Source organism: Lagopus leucura, unplaced genomic scaffold (assembly GCF_019238085.1).
Source record: "Lagopus leucura isolate 7727_CA_CO unplaced genomic scaffold, USGS_WTPT01 3-84_obj-0_obj, whole genome shotgun sequence".
Lineage (NCBI taxonomy): Eukaryota > Metazoa > Chordata > Aves > Galliformes > Phasianidae > Lagopus > Lagopus leucura.
In genome coordinates this window covers 1-17,910 of record NW_024966827.1, presented here as the reverse complement: position 1 = coordinate 17,910, position 17,910 = coordinate 1, and the positions used below count along the sequence as shown (strand labels likewise).

Here is a 17,910-nt window from a genome sequence, read left to right as displayed (position 1 = left end):
GTGGTGCACGGGCTGGGAGCTCTCCCACCAGGCTCACACAGACCCCTCCAGAACTCCTCTCTCCATTCTGTGCACTGACAGTCGCAATCCCGTGAGACACAGCTGCGTGGGCTGCTATGCTAGTTCCCATACTCAGCAGACCACACCCGTGGGCCACCCCTCCTGGGATGTGGTGCTGCTAAGAGCCACACTGCTGGTGTGCCCCTGCACAGGAGCAACTTGGGCGAGCTGTACATGCACACAATGGAACCTGTGCTAGTGCAGCTGTGGCTCTGAGAGCTGCTGTCACCGTGTGCTCCCCAGCTTCAGGCATGCACCTTCTCACCAACCCCTGTGCTGGAGTCTCTGCTGCTCCCTGCCGCATCTGTTCATTTCTCTTCATAGTCCAAAGTTCTCAGTCAGCAAAAATCTTCATTTTCACTCTAAGAATCCCATGCAGGGGATGAGTCACTACGACTGAGGCGATTTTAGTGCCTGTGAGGGCCATCTAAATTGAACTTTTAAAAAATCAGTCTCCTGAACACGCAGCCCCACAGGTTAGCTGCAGGCTGCACCCAGCTGGCCCCACCCTAGGGAGCTTGTAGTACTTCATGAGAAACAGTTATCATAGGATTCCTACTACTGGAACTCACCTTGCTGCTGGTCCTGTGTACACTGAACTGTCCTGAATGCCCCTTCACTAGGCCAGGGAACCCAAAGGCACCACAGGACACACCAGCCCAGCCCAGCCCAGCTCCCAAGGGCACCCTCTTGCTCAGCCCCTAGGACCAACTTTTATTAGCCCACAGTCTTGCCGGACTGCACAGACATCTCCCTCCAGGTTACGCTCAGATTTAAGCACATTGCACTATGGTCCTTGCAGGGTGCCTCACTGCTATGAGCACCAGCAGCCCTTCAGAGCCACTCACTGAGGCAAGTAGAGAGGAGAGGGCACCCCAGGCCTGCTCTCCTGTGCAGGGCACAAATCAGGCACCATGACAACAGCTTGCTAGTGGTGCAACAGTGCACTTGTGGAGGTCAGTTTGTTGGCTGCTGGCTGTTTGCTGTGTCTCTCGCGCCCAGTAAACAAAGCACAAATGTTAATAGTTTCAAGCGCTGAATGCTGCCAGGCCATCTCATCACTGCTTCAGTGGGTCCTGGGAAATTAATCCACTTGTCCTGGTCCTCTGAGAGTTGCTCTAACCTGTAACATTCACTTTCCTAGTCAGCTTAAATACAACCAACCAACAACATTATCTATCAGGATCTTTGTAAAACCAGTATCATCTGATGATTCCATAAATGTGATGCTGTTCCTGAATTGCAGCAGGTGCATTTCCCTTCCTTCCTTACCTGTTCCATGCAGGTCTGCATCAATGTGAACTCACTGACAGTGAGCTCTCTGTTCTGCAGCCATGCAGGTTCTCCCTGTCAGACTGCTGATGCTGTAACTCCGAGCCAAGGCCTTGCAGTCTCTGCCCACAACCCTGAGCATCTCAGGGCTTTCGAGAAGTCTTACCTTTGTTTTTCTTGGGTGATCAGAGAATTTTACCCCAGATCATCCTGAGAGGGGAGGGTGTCAAAGTCTCAGGTTCAACTTTTACTTTGAAATTGGTAAGAAACCAACTCAACTTTTCACTCAGTATTCAGTTATTATCCCAAAGTCTGTCTCTTCATACAACCTGGTGTCCTCAACATTGGCCAAAGGAATTATCCTGAGTTCCTCAAGCCTTCTCCAACACTGCAGAGCTCTTCTCTCTTCCAGATTTCTGTAGTCTCCATGGCAAGCTAATGCAATTGAAATTATCTATTTTCATTGCTGCTTTCCCCTTTGTTCCCCCTCTTCCCCCCCATCAATTTGTTTGTTTGTTTGTTTTAAAAAAAGAAGCATGAACTTATTTGTTGAACACAATAGAAGTAGCTTTGGTGTCAGAAATGGAAGTAAAGGACATTGTCTCCTCTTCTTGTGGAGAAGCAGCAACCACTCCCCCTGCCATACCCAAGGGGCTGCTCCTGCAAAAGCATATGCTGTTGGAATGAGAGGCAGAGACACACTTGCACACAGAAAATTTGGTAACATGCATCAACACAAGATAGATCGAATAGCCCACTTGTGTTTCTTTTTTGAGAACAACACACCAGTGTCACTGGAGGACCCTGTCTCACTAATGGCCACCTCACCGAGGACTGCTTGCAAACCAGCATGACGCTGCGTGTATTCTGCTGCTGGGAGAACAGCCGTTCAGACGTCACTCTGCACTGCTCCTGAGTACTGCTGCCAGAAGGAGGAGGGGGCAGGGTGTGTGGCACGGCCCTGCAGCCAGCACACCATGCCAGGGGAGTACACATGCTGCATGGAGCAGTGCTCATGCTGCATGGAGCAGTGCTCATGGCGAGATATGAGGCGGGGGGCAGAGGGACAGAGGAGGGGATACTGCTCAGCACCCCGTAAATCCAAAGTGCTGATCTCTATCTCTGCACACCGTGCTTGCCTGCTCACTATAACAAACACTGCGGATATACTTGGTGCTGACACCTATAGTGAGGGTTGCTCAGTATTTTCCATCACAACTCTCTTTTCAGTTACTCTGTTGATATTCAGATTTGAATTTTCCATGTTTATTTTCACTCTTTATTTTCTGAAGTCAGAAGCACTAAGTAAGATGGAAAAAATAAATGTTTCGCAATTGTAAAAATATGACTTTGCAACACTACTCATCTTTTAACTTATTGTGTATGCAGTGAATAATGAAAACTGGAAGCAAGACCCAAAGCTGCTTATTAATATCAGTCTTACGTGCCCATTTCCCTAAAACGCCTTACATCAAGGCCCCACTCAGCTCTTCCTGAAGCAAAGTGTAGGATCCACTGTCAGAACATGCAAGGACGGTCTCAGTGGGACTGCAGCACCGGCCTGCTGCTCAGAGCTGCCCGGACTGCAGTTCTGAGATACACGTTTTTGTGTCCTGTATGAAAGTTTGCACGTGCTGTCAAAACCCAGCTCCGTGCAGCTGGGAGCAACGCAGGTGAGCCTGGAGGCTGCACACCCACAGGACTCGGTGCAAGCCCCACTGCCAGCAAGCAGAGCCAGTAGGCTCGGGCTGGTTTGAGGGAAGGATGTGAGAGACTCAAACCCCGATGGTGGGGAGAGGCATTACATTTCCCTGTAATTCTCATCGACACCGAGCCGCTGAGTGATGCTGCGAACCACGTTCAGCTCAAAGGCAGCCAGAGCTCTGCACAGCCACAGAGTGCCAGGAGAGGACCGCTCCCGTCCCGTGGCAGGCAGCGACAGCCACGACCACGGCCGAGTCGTGCTCCAAGGCAAGCTGCCCACGGAGGGTCCTGCCCTGCAGCACGAGCAAGCACGGCTCGCTTGCAAAGTTGCCGGCTCCTAGCTCTGTGACGCACGGACTGTGAGTTCTTTGCTTTAAGACAGATATACTGGGATCGGCGCTTAAGCGCCTCTCTCATTTCGCACGACGTTCCATCACCGTGCAGGGCTGCCTCCTCCTTCTCACCCTTCCCAGCTGCAAGAGGCACAAGGCGCCCCTGCAGGCGGGCTGCCAGACGGCTGCCCCGATGCGGTGCCCACGTTCCCGGCCGGGGTCCGTCCTCGCCGGGCAGCGCCTCGCGCCCCCCGCAGCCCTCCTGGGCAGCCCCACCCTGCGGCAACGGACACATCCCATAATAGTCCACAAAGACGAGTCCATCCCATAATAGCCACCTACGGGAAATGCTCCATGGCAACCGCCCCCCCACGCCCGCACCCCCGCACGGGGGGAGCGGCCATCCCATAATACCCCGCCGGCGCTACGGGCTGGGAACTGCTGGGGGGCCGAGGAGGGGGCAAGGGGCCCCGCGGTGGGACGGGACGGCGGCCGGCGGGAACCGGGGGTACCCTGCGAACCCTCAGGCACGGCGGCAGGAGCTGCGGCCCCCCTCCCCGCCCCGTGCTGCGCCGGCATCCCATAATAGCACTCCCCTCCCCCTGCCCGCCGCATCCCATAATATTTCGCAGTGAGGCAGTAGGTACAGCTCCATCCCATAATAGCCGCCCGGGCACACGCGCTGGGAATTGTGCCACCCCATAATACTCCACTCGCTCTGGCTGCAAAGGGCCCTGCCATCCCATAATAGCCACATCCTTCCACCCCCACTTCCAACCCCCCCCTCGCTGCCGCCGCCTCGTGGGGCACCCCTATCCCATAATATTACCCCCCCCCCCCCCCCCCCCCGCCGCAGAAGGGCTTGCCATCCCATAATACTCCTGCCACCCACCTGCCCCCCTCCGGTGGCGGAAGGCCTCGCCATCCCATAATAGTCGCGGCTCTCTCTTCCCTCCCCCGCCGCAGAAGGCCTCACCATCCCATAATACCCACTGCCTGCCCTCCCCTCCCCCACTTCCCCCCCCCTTCCCCCGGGCCTCGCCATCCCATAATAGCCGCGGTAGGAGCGTGACCTCGCTCGGCTCGGCTCGGCCCGGCCCGGCCTAGTTCCCTCACCCTGCCGCTGCCTTCCGAGCCGGCCCAGCCCTGTCCTTGCCGGGCTGCTTTTGGCCAGAGCCCCCCTGGCCGCCTCTGGCAACTACAGAGCCTGCTTGCCAGGCCCTCAGTGCGGGGCCCTCCCTGCAAACCCACCCAGCCCGTGGCCTCTTCCACCCAGCCACAGAAAAGCACAGTGCCAGAGCAGTGCCATTCCCTTGCACCTGGCCCGGTTGGAGCCTCCGCTGAGCCCCATCCCGCTGCCCTGCCACCATTTTGGCTCTGTGGTGGGCTTGTGGGAGCTGTGCTGGCAGCAGTCGGCCTGCTCATGCCCGTGCCGTTGTGCGCCTGCTGCCAGAGATAACTTCTGAGCTACCCTCTGCTCACACGGATGAGTTTTTTTTCAGAATGTGATTATCACCATCTTTGGGGTTGGCTTCCAGGCTCATTGCTGTGCTTCTGTTGTGTTGAGTGCTTGTTATCGGCTCATGGTCATGCCGTCAGCTCCTCAGTGGCTGTTCGGGCTGTGCTCGCTGCCTGTTCAGGAAGGCTGAGGGAGCTGAGATTGTTCAGCCTAGAGAGGTGAGGGCTCCAGGAGCCTGCCTCACTGTGGCCTTCAGAACTTGGAGGGGCTTTTAAACAGGAGGGAGACTGACTTTCCACGGCCTAACAGTGGCAGGACAAAGGGGGAATGTCTTTAGACTAAAAGAAAGGAGATTTAGCTTAGGTGTTAATGGGAAGCTCTTCGCTCAGAGTGTGGTGAGACACTGGAACAAGGAAGCTGTGGAGGCCCCATCCCTGGGGATGGTCGAGGCCGGGCTGTGTGGGGCTGTGGGCAGCCTGATGTGGTAGGTGGCAGCCCTGCCCACGGCAGGGGGTTGGAACTGTATGTGTTTTGAGGTCCCTTCCAACCCAACCAATTTGTGATTCTTTGGTTTCCTCACCAGAAGGCCGCTACCACCGCCCCATTCTGCAGTGGCCTCATCCGTGCTTCATCCAGGTGGGCCAAGCCCTGCCATGAGCATAGCACCAGCGCTGGGTCCCACAGTGTCCATATTGCAAGGCCCTGTGAGGCCCTTTGTGTGGTAGCTGTGCCCCCCAGCTCTGTGTTTTGCACAGCCAGTCATGGCAGATCTACACTGGCAGGAGGTGTCTGCAGGGCAGTGTAGTGCTGCAGTGGATGCAGCCAGCGGAGGGCTGCCTCCGCTTTGTCAAAGTCTTTGCCAAAGGGGGTTATGTCAAACTGAGTGAACACAGGTTGGGTTTGCACAGTACATTTTTGAACCATTGCCTGTGATGCAGCTAATCAATGTTACATCTATTAGTGAATTACTGTGAACACCCAATGCAGAGGAGGAACTTGCTCTCTTCCACGCCTGGATTAATTGCTTAGATCTGTGGTCTGAGCACACAATTGCTTAGCCAAAGCCTGCTGCTATTCAGGCATTCCTGTCCCCTGGCTGCCCACTGCTGACCTGCAGCAGCAGCAGCAACAGCAGCAGCAGCTTCTATGTTCATGCGTGCAGGCGCATGTGCTGTGCTTCTGTTCCATGCAGAGCCCAGCACCCTGCAGCATGAGAAATGCAGCAGGGCTGAGCAAGGGAAGAGGCCCAGACCCAGGGCCCCGACTACGTGTCCTGCCAGGACTGCTCTCTGCTCTCTTCTGCTCCTGGGAAGCAGGAGTGCTGCCTCCGTGGGGCAGCAGCCACAGCTCAGCAGCTCCATGCTGTCACTGGGTACAATGTGTCAGGCACCCGGCCACACCGCTTCATGGGTTGTCACCCTGATTACACTCTGTGAGCAGGCATCTGATGCATTGGTGTCAGAACTCACCAAATTTAATGGAAGCTGGAGTAGGCAGTATGAGGGGACGGCAAGTCTGAGATGTGAAGCATGAAGAAGGGATGAGGTCAAGGAGCTCCATGATGGCATAGGGCTTAGGAAGAGGTCTGGAACCAGATGATCTTTAAGGATCCATCTTGTGGGCAAGAGATCATCCCTTCCTGCGTCCGTGTTCTCATCCAGTTCCTAGGCTCCTTGGTGATGTCACAGAGAAACTGAACCAAATAGATCAAGAATCATCTGTTTTAAAGGCTTTGGTTATCAGATCCTACAGATCCCTTTTTTGGGGGGAGTAGAGTGACAATGCAGAGGGGAGGATGGGGAAGAGAGACCAAAAAGAGTGCCTTCTGTGCAAAAAAGACTGTGCAAAGACTCCTGGGGTCTGTGCTGCATCTCTTCCTAATTCCTTCATGCTCTGCCCACTCGATGGGAGCAGCCATAAAAGTGACTTGGGTATAATGGGAAAACACACAGAAGTGAATGTCTGTTAAGATGGAAACTGCTGGTCTAGGAGTCAGGAGCACCCTTGGGAATCACAGTGGTCATTCCTGAAGTGCAGCCAGTACTGACACATGCTGACATACCCTAGATAAGTTAAAAAAAAAAAAAAAAAAAAAAGCCCACCACAGCCAAACAAAAAAGCCCTAACAAAACTCATCCACAAAACAAAACAAAAATAAAAGGTGACAACAAACTTATCTGGAAACGTGGAGAAGTAGTCTGGAAAGATGAAAAACAGCCTGATAAAGTAGGAAACATACATGAGAAATAGAAAAACAGTCTATCTTGAAAAATAGAAAAACAGTCTGGGAAAGTAAAAGCTAGCCTAAGAAAATGAAAAACAGCATCATCTATTGGCTGTTCCAGGTAAAAACAGAAACCGGCAGCATCTGCTAGCTGTTCCAGGTGGCGTTGTCCTGTGCCCCCTTACGTCCTTCACACACACAGAAAAACTTGCTTTCTACACAAAATGGAGCCTCACTCAGAGCTTCCTCTGCAGGGACTTTTGCACTCAAGATCTGTACAGCGCAGACCCTCACCAACAACACCTGTCTGACTGCAGGCTCATATGTAAGTATAAAGACTAGATAGATTTATACAGACATGAATGTAAGTTGTAAGTATAGTTGCTTTACTGTTGGTAATTTTTGTAACTTGTAGTACTTGCTTGTTTCAATAGTAGTAATTTTTAGTAATCTGTGATAAAGAAATTTAACAAACAAAATATCTGTGTCGCTGTTTGTTACAGATTCCAATGAGCCCATTGCTGCAATCCTTACACACCTGCAAGCTGACTGTGGCATGACTTCCTGTGACAGTTCCGTACCAGCTCACCTGCTGCCTAGATTGTAGGACGTTCACCAGAACTGCTAGGGAGGCAGTGCCTGGGGTGCCAGAACTGGAGGAGGTCCATCTGAAACCTGATACAGTCCCTGGTTCTTCTCCCTTGCCCACCCTCCTATAATACTGCAATCCATGGAGGACAAAGTGGGAAAAGCTGAGGGAGGCTGAGCTCTACCAGGTGTGCCAATCCCTGGCACGCTCTCTCCCTACAACACCTGGTATGTTGGCTGACAGATGCAGTCACCCAGACGAAGTAGAATCAAAGATGGCATTAGGAAATCCCCAGAAGCTGCACATAGGAACGATGTCAGATGTTGAAATCAATCTTCAAGTCTTCTTTAAACGAATCCTCCCTTCAACAGCCAAATAAACTCCACCAGCCAGCCAGAGCAAGGGCAATGCACTTTACTAGCAATTTTTCCAGTTTGTCCTGCAGTAGTTCCATGTAGACCCTAGTGAAATCTCATTTTCTGTAGTCTCCCACTTTTTCTGAGCCTCTCCCCTCCCCTCCCCTCCTCTGCTCTCCTCTTCTTCCCCTTCCTACTCCCTTTTCCCCCCTTCTGCTCCCCTATCCTCCCCTTCCCCTTTCCCTTCTCCTCTCTTTTCATGGAGAAGCCATGGAAGCAACACCGTTTGAACAACACTCTCAGAGATATAAGCTTTGACGTTTGAGTGGTGTTGTGTGGAGTTGGATTGGACCTGAGAATTCTTTTGGATTAATTCCAACGTGAGATATTGTTTAGTTTCATAATTCTATGATTCTAACAGGGTGTAGAAAGATGCTAGCCTTCCTTGGCCATCTGTCTCTTCAAAATGGTAGCCTTGGAACCACGCTTTGTGTTATCTGGGGAAGGAACATGGGGTGGATTTGATGCAGGTTTGGTTCAGGCCAGGGAGCAGCAATAGGTGCTTGTGAGCTTTTCTGGATGGTGAAGCTGTAAGCTCCATGGTTCAGCTATAAGCAGGTTCAGCCATAACCAAAGGCCCTATTTCAAATTCCAAAAGCATCCATTGCTGTGGCATGAATCCAAGGAAACAAAGCAAAACATCATTTTGGACATTTTGCCTAGCATCAAAGCATGGAAACAGCACTTTGAAGACACTATGTTCTTGCTAGGGTCACTTCTGTTACCATCTCAAAACACTCCTCTAGTGAGGAGCACAAGCATCTTCTCAAGCAGTTCACAGAGCTTTTGCCTGCCTGTTTCAGACTATTTTTTTTTTCCCGGGGTCTGCATGCTCACAGACAAAATTGCCAATTCACAACACTAACCAAGACAAGTCCCCTGCACAACACTGAGCCACAAGCAAAAATTCTGAGGTCCCCACCCACCACCCTGCTTGGCCCTGCAGGCAGTAAAGCAGCACAAAGCTCAGCGAGATCCAGCTGTCAGCTCTGAGGAAGTTGTTTCTCAAGACCACTAAAACCATCTCCATGCTAAATCCAAGCCAGAAGGAAACTAATTTTTTTTTTTTAATTTTAAATGTGTGAAGGCTACCCCCTATGGAGAACTGCAGAACTCAATCCAAGGACAGAGTGAGACATGAAAAAGAAGAGTACCACCAGCTTCACCCCATGTGTTTGTGTTCCTGGGAAGCCAATTTATGTTCCTGGCAAAAATCGCCTTTGGTTTTTGGAAAAAAAAACTTCTCAGTACTTTCAGACTGCATGTATAGACAATGACAAGAGCAAGGACAATATGGAGGGAAGCAAGTAGCTCAAGAGTGGGTTTGAAGAGAGCAAAACAGAGAACTGTATGTATGATGAGGCCCTCCCAAGCTTCAGAAGTGACTCAAGATTACACAAAGGAATCCATCCATTTCCTTTTGAAGAGTCCTGGTGACAATGATCTACTAATCAGATCGAGGATATATTGCTGCTGGCAGTTACTCTGAAACAGCTGAAGTCAATAAAAGCCAATTGTAAATGAAGTAGCCATAGAATTTTCCTGTTGCTTCATATCTAATTCTTCCTTGTAAGCCATGGTGTCTCACCCAGCTTTTTCCCAACCTCAGAAGGTACAAAATGCAGCATGAGACAGAGGCACCCGTCATGCCTTTTTCCTCTCATGCTTCTACATTCAAAATATTGCTTTTGCATGGATTACAAGTTCAGCAAGCTGACAAACTTCACCTAACCAGCTACCACAGCAGCTCCCTGCGCTCAACAGCTGTACAGCAGCCCTACACACAGCTGTATGTCCACTGCCCCACACACTGCAGCATGCTTCTCTGAAACTTTTTTTATACACCTCTGTTCCTTCTGCACAGGCTGTAACCAGAGACTCTAGGATTGCAATAATGCAAATTGTCCAAAAATTGTGTTTTTTTGTCATGTTAATTATATTAAATGGATGCTCATCAATGAGGACGCCTCACTCCCCTTGCTCATTATCCAGATTTTGCACTTTGATACAGAAACATTTGAAGAATTCATCCCCTCCCACCATGATGTTTGTGACCTCCTTGCCACCACCCCAGCAGCCCCTGCCACTGCCAAGGAGCCCCAGGTGACAGCAGCACCAGCAGGTTGGCAGAGCCGTATTCCTGAGAGCCACCGCTCTCCTGACCCTTCTGATAGCAGCTCTCCACTTGAAGGCTTGGAGTTTGGTTTACTGCATGGCTTGTGTCCTGTATTTGTTGCTGGAATCTGTAGGAGCTGTACAGATGTATATGTGCTGTATATCACTCTTACAAGGGGCATCTGAGGTATTTCAGAACATGCATTTTGGCTACCAAGCTTCCTGCTTATAAAACAGTAATAATACCACATCAGCTTATAGGCCTCTGGTGGACTGTCTGAGTTCAAATGCATGAAGGCTGCAGTCATAATAAACTACAGAAAAGCATGGGGAGATCAGTAGCTCTATTTGCAGAGTGAAGCTTGGATATGTGCAATAAAAGAGCCAGTAGATTTGGACACTGCGTGTGAAAAAAGAAAAGAATCAAATAGCAAATTCTTTGTTGTTTTTCCTTTCTGCAAGCAGTGTTCTTCCTGCCGGGGGGAACAAAGAGGGACATGGTGAAGAGAACAACCTGTCACTGCGTAACCAAGGACAACCATGACACCTCTGCCTAAGGAGTCCATGGGAGAAAACCAACTGTGGCTTTCCTGACCCAAAACAGTGCTTGGACATCTTCTAGGTGCGCGTTTCCCTTGAGAACAGCACTCCCTATAGGTGTGAATCCAGCATTGGTGGGGCTGGGATTGGTAAAGCCCCATGGAAGACGTGCACGGTCTATGTGATGGACGAGATTACTTTGCAAAGACGTTGTTTTTGTGTTCTTCCTCTTTTACTGGGGTGCCAACAACAAAAGGAGCTCCTCTTCTCCCCTTCCACTCCTGGGATAGAGGCGCTCACACCTTTCCTTCCTTTCTTTCACAGCTTCTTCCCCGTTATTACCATTTTTATTGGCTTGTCTTCGAGGAGGGCTCACGAGGAGGAGGACGCGAACACAACGCCGTACCGCGACACACGACGAGCACCGCTGCCTGCGGCCCGGCCCCGGGGAACCGAGCCTCGCTCCGCAGCCTCGAGCGCCGTGTGCCGCCGCCGCCAGGGGTCGCTGTTGGCCACGGAGAGAACGCGCGCAGCGCAGCGCACCGGAGCTGGGCCGGGCCCTGCGGCCGTCGGGCGGCCCGGAGCCGCGCGTGCAGGCGGCCGTATGGATGCGAGTCGGATTTGTAAGAAAAGGAGAAACCCCACCCAGACACAAAACCTTTCCTCAGAGGGCGGTGAGGCACTGGCACAGGCTGCCCGAAAAAGCTGTGGGTGCCCCATCCCTGCATGTATTCAAAGCCGTGTTGGATGGGGCCCTGAGCAGCCTGTTGGATGCTGTTGGCCAAGATTAAGTTTCTTATCACCAATCGTTAATTCTGTTGCAAGTCCCGCCCCCTTGTCAAAGAGCCTTGGCTATGCTGGTTTCAGCGTGTTTTACCCACGCGGCACTCCCAGACTCCTGAGAGGGTAAAGAGGAGGCTGGGACCCTGCAGTTGTCGGCCTGACGCTGGGACAGGCTGTTCTGGTGTCACGCTGTTCCCGGTGCTTAGTCCTGTCATCTGTGTCCATCCCTGATAAAGTGACTGACTGCTTTGTAGCTTTATAGCTCACTGATGCCTTTATTTCTTTGCTTTGCATTTTTATCTTCTCTCTCTCTGTTTCTTTTTTTTTTTTTTAAACCTCCAGTGTCAGAAAAAGTCTTTCATCCTCACTTTGTGGTGGAAAGTTTGAACCTTCCTCTCCACCCTTGGCCCCCTGGAGGAGAATGCTTTCTCTTCCCTTGTATTTCAGAGGCTGATGTGGAAAGTGACAGCCGGCATTTGAGGGCAGGAGGGTGTAATTACCTCCCTGTCCCCTTGTCACTAGCAGAGTTAAATAGGTTAAAGCACAGAAAGACATGTTTAGCTTTAGCATAGCAATTCCAGCATAGCAAGTTTTCTGGTTATACTGTTCTTTTTATTCTTACCTTGTCGAGAAGTCTATAGAACTCACTCTCCCACTGGGCAAAATGCTATGTGAGGCAAACAAACAGTGATCCGTGCTCAAAGATCTCTTGCAGTGTGAGAGCAGAGGCAGTGGATGATAAGAAAACGTGGGGAAATGCAAAGAAAGCCTGAGTTGGTTTCGGTCAGCAGGATGTTCTGCAGCATCAGCACAGTAGTTTCCTGGTCTCTGTTGAGTCCCTGTCAGCACTGCAGAATATAAGGGATTTAAATACAGAGCTTTGAGTGACTGCTCTCAGCTGCAGAATTGAGGGCCATGGCTGCAGCTGGAATGCGGTCAGGTGTCTGCAAGGTGAGCAACCAGGAGCAACTGTACAAGCAAGTGATGCGGAAGAAACACCAGATAGCAGCACTTATCCCTGTATTGTGCAGCCTTCAACCAGATTTTCATAGGGTTTGTTGGTGGGGTGTAGGTTTCTGTCTTCTTTCTAACACTTCCCTGTGCTTGTGATTCCTGATTAGCATCTACAACACAAGAACAGGAGATCACAACAGGAGTCAGGTTGGAGGGACCTCTGGAGGGCATCTGGAGGACATGTGCTTCAACTCCCACAGAAGGAGGTGTTGAGGAAAGCACATAAGCTTTCAAGTTGCTAAGGGCATTTGTAATGCAACATAGATATTTTGCTGGTGGGAGACACCAAGTGGTGGGAGGTGCACAGCCAGGATGTGCTGCAAAGAGCACCAGTAATAACAAGATCAATTTTGAGAGTAAATGTGGCTTGTGCTGGGATTTTTGGAACTTTTTTTTTTAAGTTGAATTACAGAATGCAGATTGTCAGTGGATTTGCAGAAAGTATAAAATGTGATTAGGATTACAATTAATGCTAAGTGTTTCTAAATTGTCCAAACAAGAAAGCACTTCCTAAAGTGACTGGCATATCTGTGCTGGAAGGCAAAAGACTTGAAATCCAAACATACTTAGGCTCTTCTGCAGGTAATCTCTGTAATTCATATGAAATAAGCATTCCCTTCTCATCTGCCATCACTCTGACCTTTCACTTGTCTAGTCTTACTTGATAAGAAGACATTTGTTTCATGTGCAAATGACACAAAGTGCAGGACAGCAATGAATGGCATCTTTTCCCTGTAGCATACTTGCCAAGAATACTTCTTCAACAATTATTGCAGTAGGACATAGGGAGGCATTTGCACAATTTGAAAGAGACCTGGTGAAATTAGGTTCCCATTTAACATTTCTGTCTTGAAAACCTCTGTATTGTGTGTTTTCCTTGTTTCTGCTGTTTTAAACACATGCTTTCAAGTTGTTCCATGTTGTAGCAATCAGCATTGTGCCAGAAACTATTTTTAAATAGGTGAGTTGGGCACCATCATGCCCAAGGTCTTTCAAATTTATTTGTTTTATGCTCATGAAGTAGAAGCTATAAAGCAAATAGGACTAGTGACTTATTTCACTGGGACAGTGCATGCATGTTCTGTTCCTTATCACCTCATGATGGAATAGAAACTTCAGTCCAACTAAGGTACCAATGCAGAAGCAGACAACTTGTCTAGCACCCATTCTCTCTTGCAAACAGGAAAAATAGCCATTCACAAATCCAAAGCAATCAAACTGGACTGGAATTCTCAAAAATGAAACAAAACTAATGTGTGCTGAAAATGGTTTGAAATGTAAATGCAGCCTACACTGGGGCCAGGTACAGCATTGCCTACCTATGTCAATTATGGAAAGTTCTTGGATATTCAAACTCAGAAACTTACCCATTGCATGTGGCATGGCCAGCCGCCTTCTTTATTGCTTAATTATTTTATGAGATCCATTAAGAGACTGGCTTTTCAGTTATTCATAATTTTGTCAAAATATTTGAGCTAAAATTTCCTCTGCTGGAGGTGGCATATTTATAAAATGTTCCAGGTAAAAATAGTTCAGCTATTTTCAGAATGAAGCTACAAGAGATGATGCTTTCCCGTGTTCTTTCTGTGTCTGGGGCCATGCTTTAGCTTCGGCAGGTGAGCAGCCTCCTTCAGAGCATTGGCACCTGATAGTTTATTCATATGTGGCAAACTTGCAGGCTCTGAGCAGTCTCTGTTAGCCCAGCTCTCGGGAGCTCAGTGCTCTGTGAGGATGTCAGCTGCAGAAGGATGCCTGGAGGTGCTGCAAAAGAATGGCCTTGTCACTGCGGGCTTGCCTTGCACTCACTGGCCTGAGGCTGACCCCGGTGACTGCTCCAGGCCTGGTTCCAGTGCTGACTCACTGACTTCTTGGGATGACCTTGGACCTGCCTCATCACCAGGGAAGGTCTGCAATCTGTACCCTCTGCTGAGCCTGGCTGCTGTCACCGTACCCACCCTGATCGCCTTGCTCAGGTGCAGTGGACGAGGCCTTACCCTGTCTCCTGTGCTCTTGGCAGCCTTCACTAGGGAGCAGCTAGCCCTTGCTGTCCCATCTCCTGCTGGTGGGTGAGAGGAAGGGGGACGTATACTGCTCCAGCACAAATGAATCAGATTAGGTCTGCTGGAATATGAGTGCACAGGTGTGCATCCTCTCCAGCTGCACTGTGGCATGTGGCTCATATCCTCGTGACAAACTTATTTTCAAACCAAAAGTATCCCCTAGCCCTCCTCCACCATTCTCACTGCATCTCTCAGATCCCATTAAATGTCATTCACCTGCAGGTGTATTTCAGAGTCAGTTGGTGATGCATATGCTGAGAAGGGATGTGCAGGCAACTTGCCCAGGTTATGTTACTTCCAGGTCAATCTGTAGCATAAGTGTCCCTTGGAGAGGGTCAACATCTACATCTGCTGCTACAGGATCAGTTGTAACAGGGTAGGTAGATCTTCAAGGGAGACTGGCAAAGTGGACTCTGTGCCTCCTAAAGTGTGCTTTAACACAAAGTCATGATGCTTATCAATACCCTTTTTTCCCGCAGGAATCACAAGGCAGAGACTTGAAACGTGGATCATACTGCTAATTCGGAAGGTAGTGTAAGAACATGGGCTTGACTCTGAACAACATTTCTCACCAGCTTCCCTAATCATTCCTTTAACTCTTTAAAACAACAACAACAAAATCCCATCTTCATATATACTGCAAAGAACCAGCTCTGGGATGACCTGGGCTCTGTTGGAAGCCAGAGGCTCAGCTACAGTGCTGGTGGAATGCAGCCCCTGGTCACAAGCAGGAGAGAGTAGTGCAGGGTTCTGTCAAGACCGGCGTACAACAGGGTCTCTCTCTTCTAGGCAGATTTATATGGCTTTAGCATACAGTGTGGGCTGAGAAGCTTGTACAAGCAGTGCAGGCAAATATATGGCATTCACACTGCAGCCACAGTCTGTGACATCATTTGTCTTTGACACTGGAAATCACCCAGACCTGAAATTAATCACTTTGCAGTCAGGTGACAAGAAAGTGCAAAGCACTAATGTCAGTGTGTTCTTTGGATATGCCGGCACTACTGGCACTTTCCTTTTTCTGGGGCTGTTGTGAATGCTAACTGTATTCTCAAGTGTGCTAGCACTCCCCAAACTCTTTTGCTTGAGATAAATGTGTAGTCACTGTGCTGCATGTGTGTGCATACAGCTACACCATCTCATTTGATGAACCTACTAAAGACTGCTTTGCTAAGGTCTGTGACTTACTGTGCAGTTAGGGATCTCCTTTCTGCAAGACCACTAAATACTCAGCTAGCTTCCTTGACTCCAACAAGAATTAATAAAAACTTCAACTCTTTTGGAACATTTTACACTTATTTAGGTGCCCTAAACTGAACTTATGACTGAAATTGAAGCACCGAGTTAAAAAACAATAGGAGTAACAAAAACCCATGAGTTTCTCTCAAATTTACTACTAACTTCACTTTGTTAGCAAAGGGTATCATATCTGTGTTCTGATTGTTCCCCAAACCTTTTCATGATGAAGTGCAGAAAGGAGGATCAAAGATCCAGGCAAGATCAATTTGCCATCAGAACCTATGCTAAATAGACCTAGACACAGTATGCTTGTTTCAAGCACTTGTTCCCTACTATGTTTCCTGTACCAAAAGAGTCATGTCATCAATGTATCTGTGTTTATTGACAACAACTTTTCATTCTTCAGCTTTGTATCACCACATTCACCCACAAATAGCCTGCCACGCTCTCTCAGTTTTCTAAGCAACCCTGAGCTGTTTTCCACAGCCTTGATGTAATTATTGAATGGGCCACTCTGAAACTCAGCAATGCTAGGAGCTTTCTGTGGTTAGATTTCTGAGTCCTCAATAGGGCCATTCAGAAATACTGTAGTAGGAAGTGCTGGCACAGATTCACCGGGACAGTGAAAGTTTTCAGATGGTAACTGTTTTGCTGTTGAGGCAGCATGGTTTTGGGTTGACTTTTGTTCCACAACCTGATTCCTAATCATCCCTGTATCTGAGTGCCAGGTTTGTCCCCGCCGCAGTTTCTTAAAGGTATTACGGAAACCTTCAGTACTGAAATAGTAGATCAAGGGGTCCAGCGTGCAGTTCATACTGGCCAACATCATTGTCACAATTAGCACCTCACGCACGGACGCCTGCATTTGCTTCTCGACATCAATCACCCTGGCCTTTATCAAACCATATACAGCCAGGGTAGTGTTGTAGGGCACAAAAAATATGACGAAGATGACTAGATTGACCAAGAGGAGACGAACTGTCTTCTGCTGCCGCAGTGTCTTTGGCTGTCTGGCCTGACAGAGCTCCCGAAAGATCTGAATGGAGCAGTATGTCACAGAGCTCAGAGGCAGGAGAAAACCCAGGATTTCAGCCAGAACAACCAGAGGGAAGAGGTTTTTCTGCCACATGTCATCACTAAAACTTTCAAAGCACAGATAAGTAGTCTGGTTCTGTGACTCACAGTGGTTTTGCTTGTGGACTATGGCTGTGGGGATGGAGCCCATGAGGATCACAACCCAGACCACCAGGCAAAGGAGCCTGGCCACCTTGGGACGCCGCAGGTGCCGCCAGCGAAGTGGGTGCACGATGGCAATATAGCGATCCAGGTTGATGCACATGAGGAAGATGCAGCTACCATACATGTTGATCTGAAAGACAGAGCCAGAGACCTGGCACAGGGTGTTGCCAAACGGCCACTCATGGTTGAAGTAGTAGTAGAGTCGCAGTGGTAGGGGGAGCGTGAAGGTGAGGTCACTCATGGCCAGATTGAACATGTAGATCATCACCACTGATTTCAGGCGCAGGTAGCGAATGAATATCCACAGGGCCATCACATTCAGCGTCAAGCCTGTGATGAATATCAGAATGTAGCCAGGCAGGAGGAGTTTGTGGTAGAAGCTGTAATCCTTGCATGGCTGAGACACGTTGGCAGATGACATACCCAACAGGGATAAGGGGAGGAACTCAGTGCGATGGCTGAGGCAGCTGGAGAGCTAAGGAGGCCCAAAGAAAGGCACTGAGAGAAGTCATTCCTCAAGGAAGCTATAGACAGGTTGTTCTCTTCATCTGCAGAAAGAAAAGTTAAGTTGAAAGGGGAAGTCTCTTTTAAGATCAAAATCCCACCATATTGTCTTCTGTTGCAAGAACTCATAAAGAAACAGACTAAGAAAAATACAGAATAGAAAAGTGAGTGATCAAATAGCAGAAGAATACAGAAAACAGACAACAGATTCTGTTGTACAGAATCTTGCACATGCCTCTGAAAATGCATGTTGTTTTAAATAGTGCTGTGAGCAGATGCATGCAAGCAAGGGACAAAACAAAGGAATGCAGGGAGGGAAGGGAAGGGAAGGGAAGGGAAGGGAAGGGAAGGGAAGGGAAG

The 17,910-nt window shown here is 49.3% G+C and overlaps 1 protein-coding gene and 1 long non-coding RNA gene across 2 annotated transcripts; both read right to left on the bottom strand.

The window, feature by feature from the left end:
- Nucleotides 1-1,566: 1,566 nt before the first annotated feature.
- LOC122192818 lies at nt 1,567-4,342 on the bottom strand. Its single transcript, XR_006182716.1, has 2 exons — nt 4,261-4,342; nt 1,567-1,767 (listed from the first exon to the last, which is right to left on the bottom strand). It is a non-coding gene; the product is annotated as an uncharacterized LOC122192818 (long non-coding RNA).
- An 11,828-nt stretch (nt 4,343-16,170) lies between these two features.
- On the bottom strand, nt 16,171-17,581 carry LPAR5 (lysophosphatidic acid receptor 5). Its single transcript, XM_042893484.1, has one exon. It carries the CDS (start codon nt 17,465-17,467, stop codon nt 16,355-16,357), a length of 1,113 nt encoding a protein of 370 aa, XP_042749418.1. The 5' UTR covers nt 17,468-17,581; the 3' UTR covers nt 16,171-16,354.
- Between the last annotated feature and the right edge of the window lie 329 nt (nt 17,582-17,910).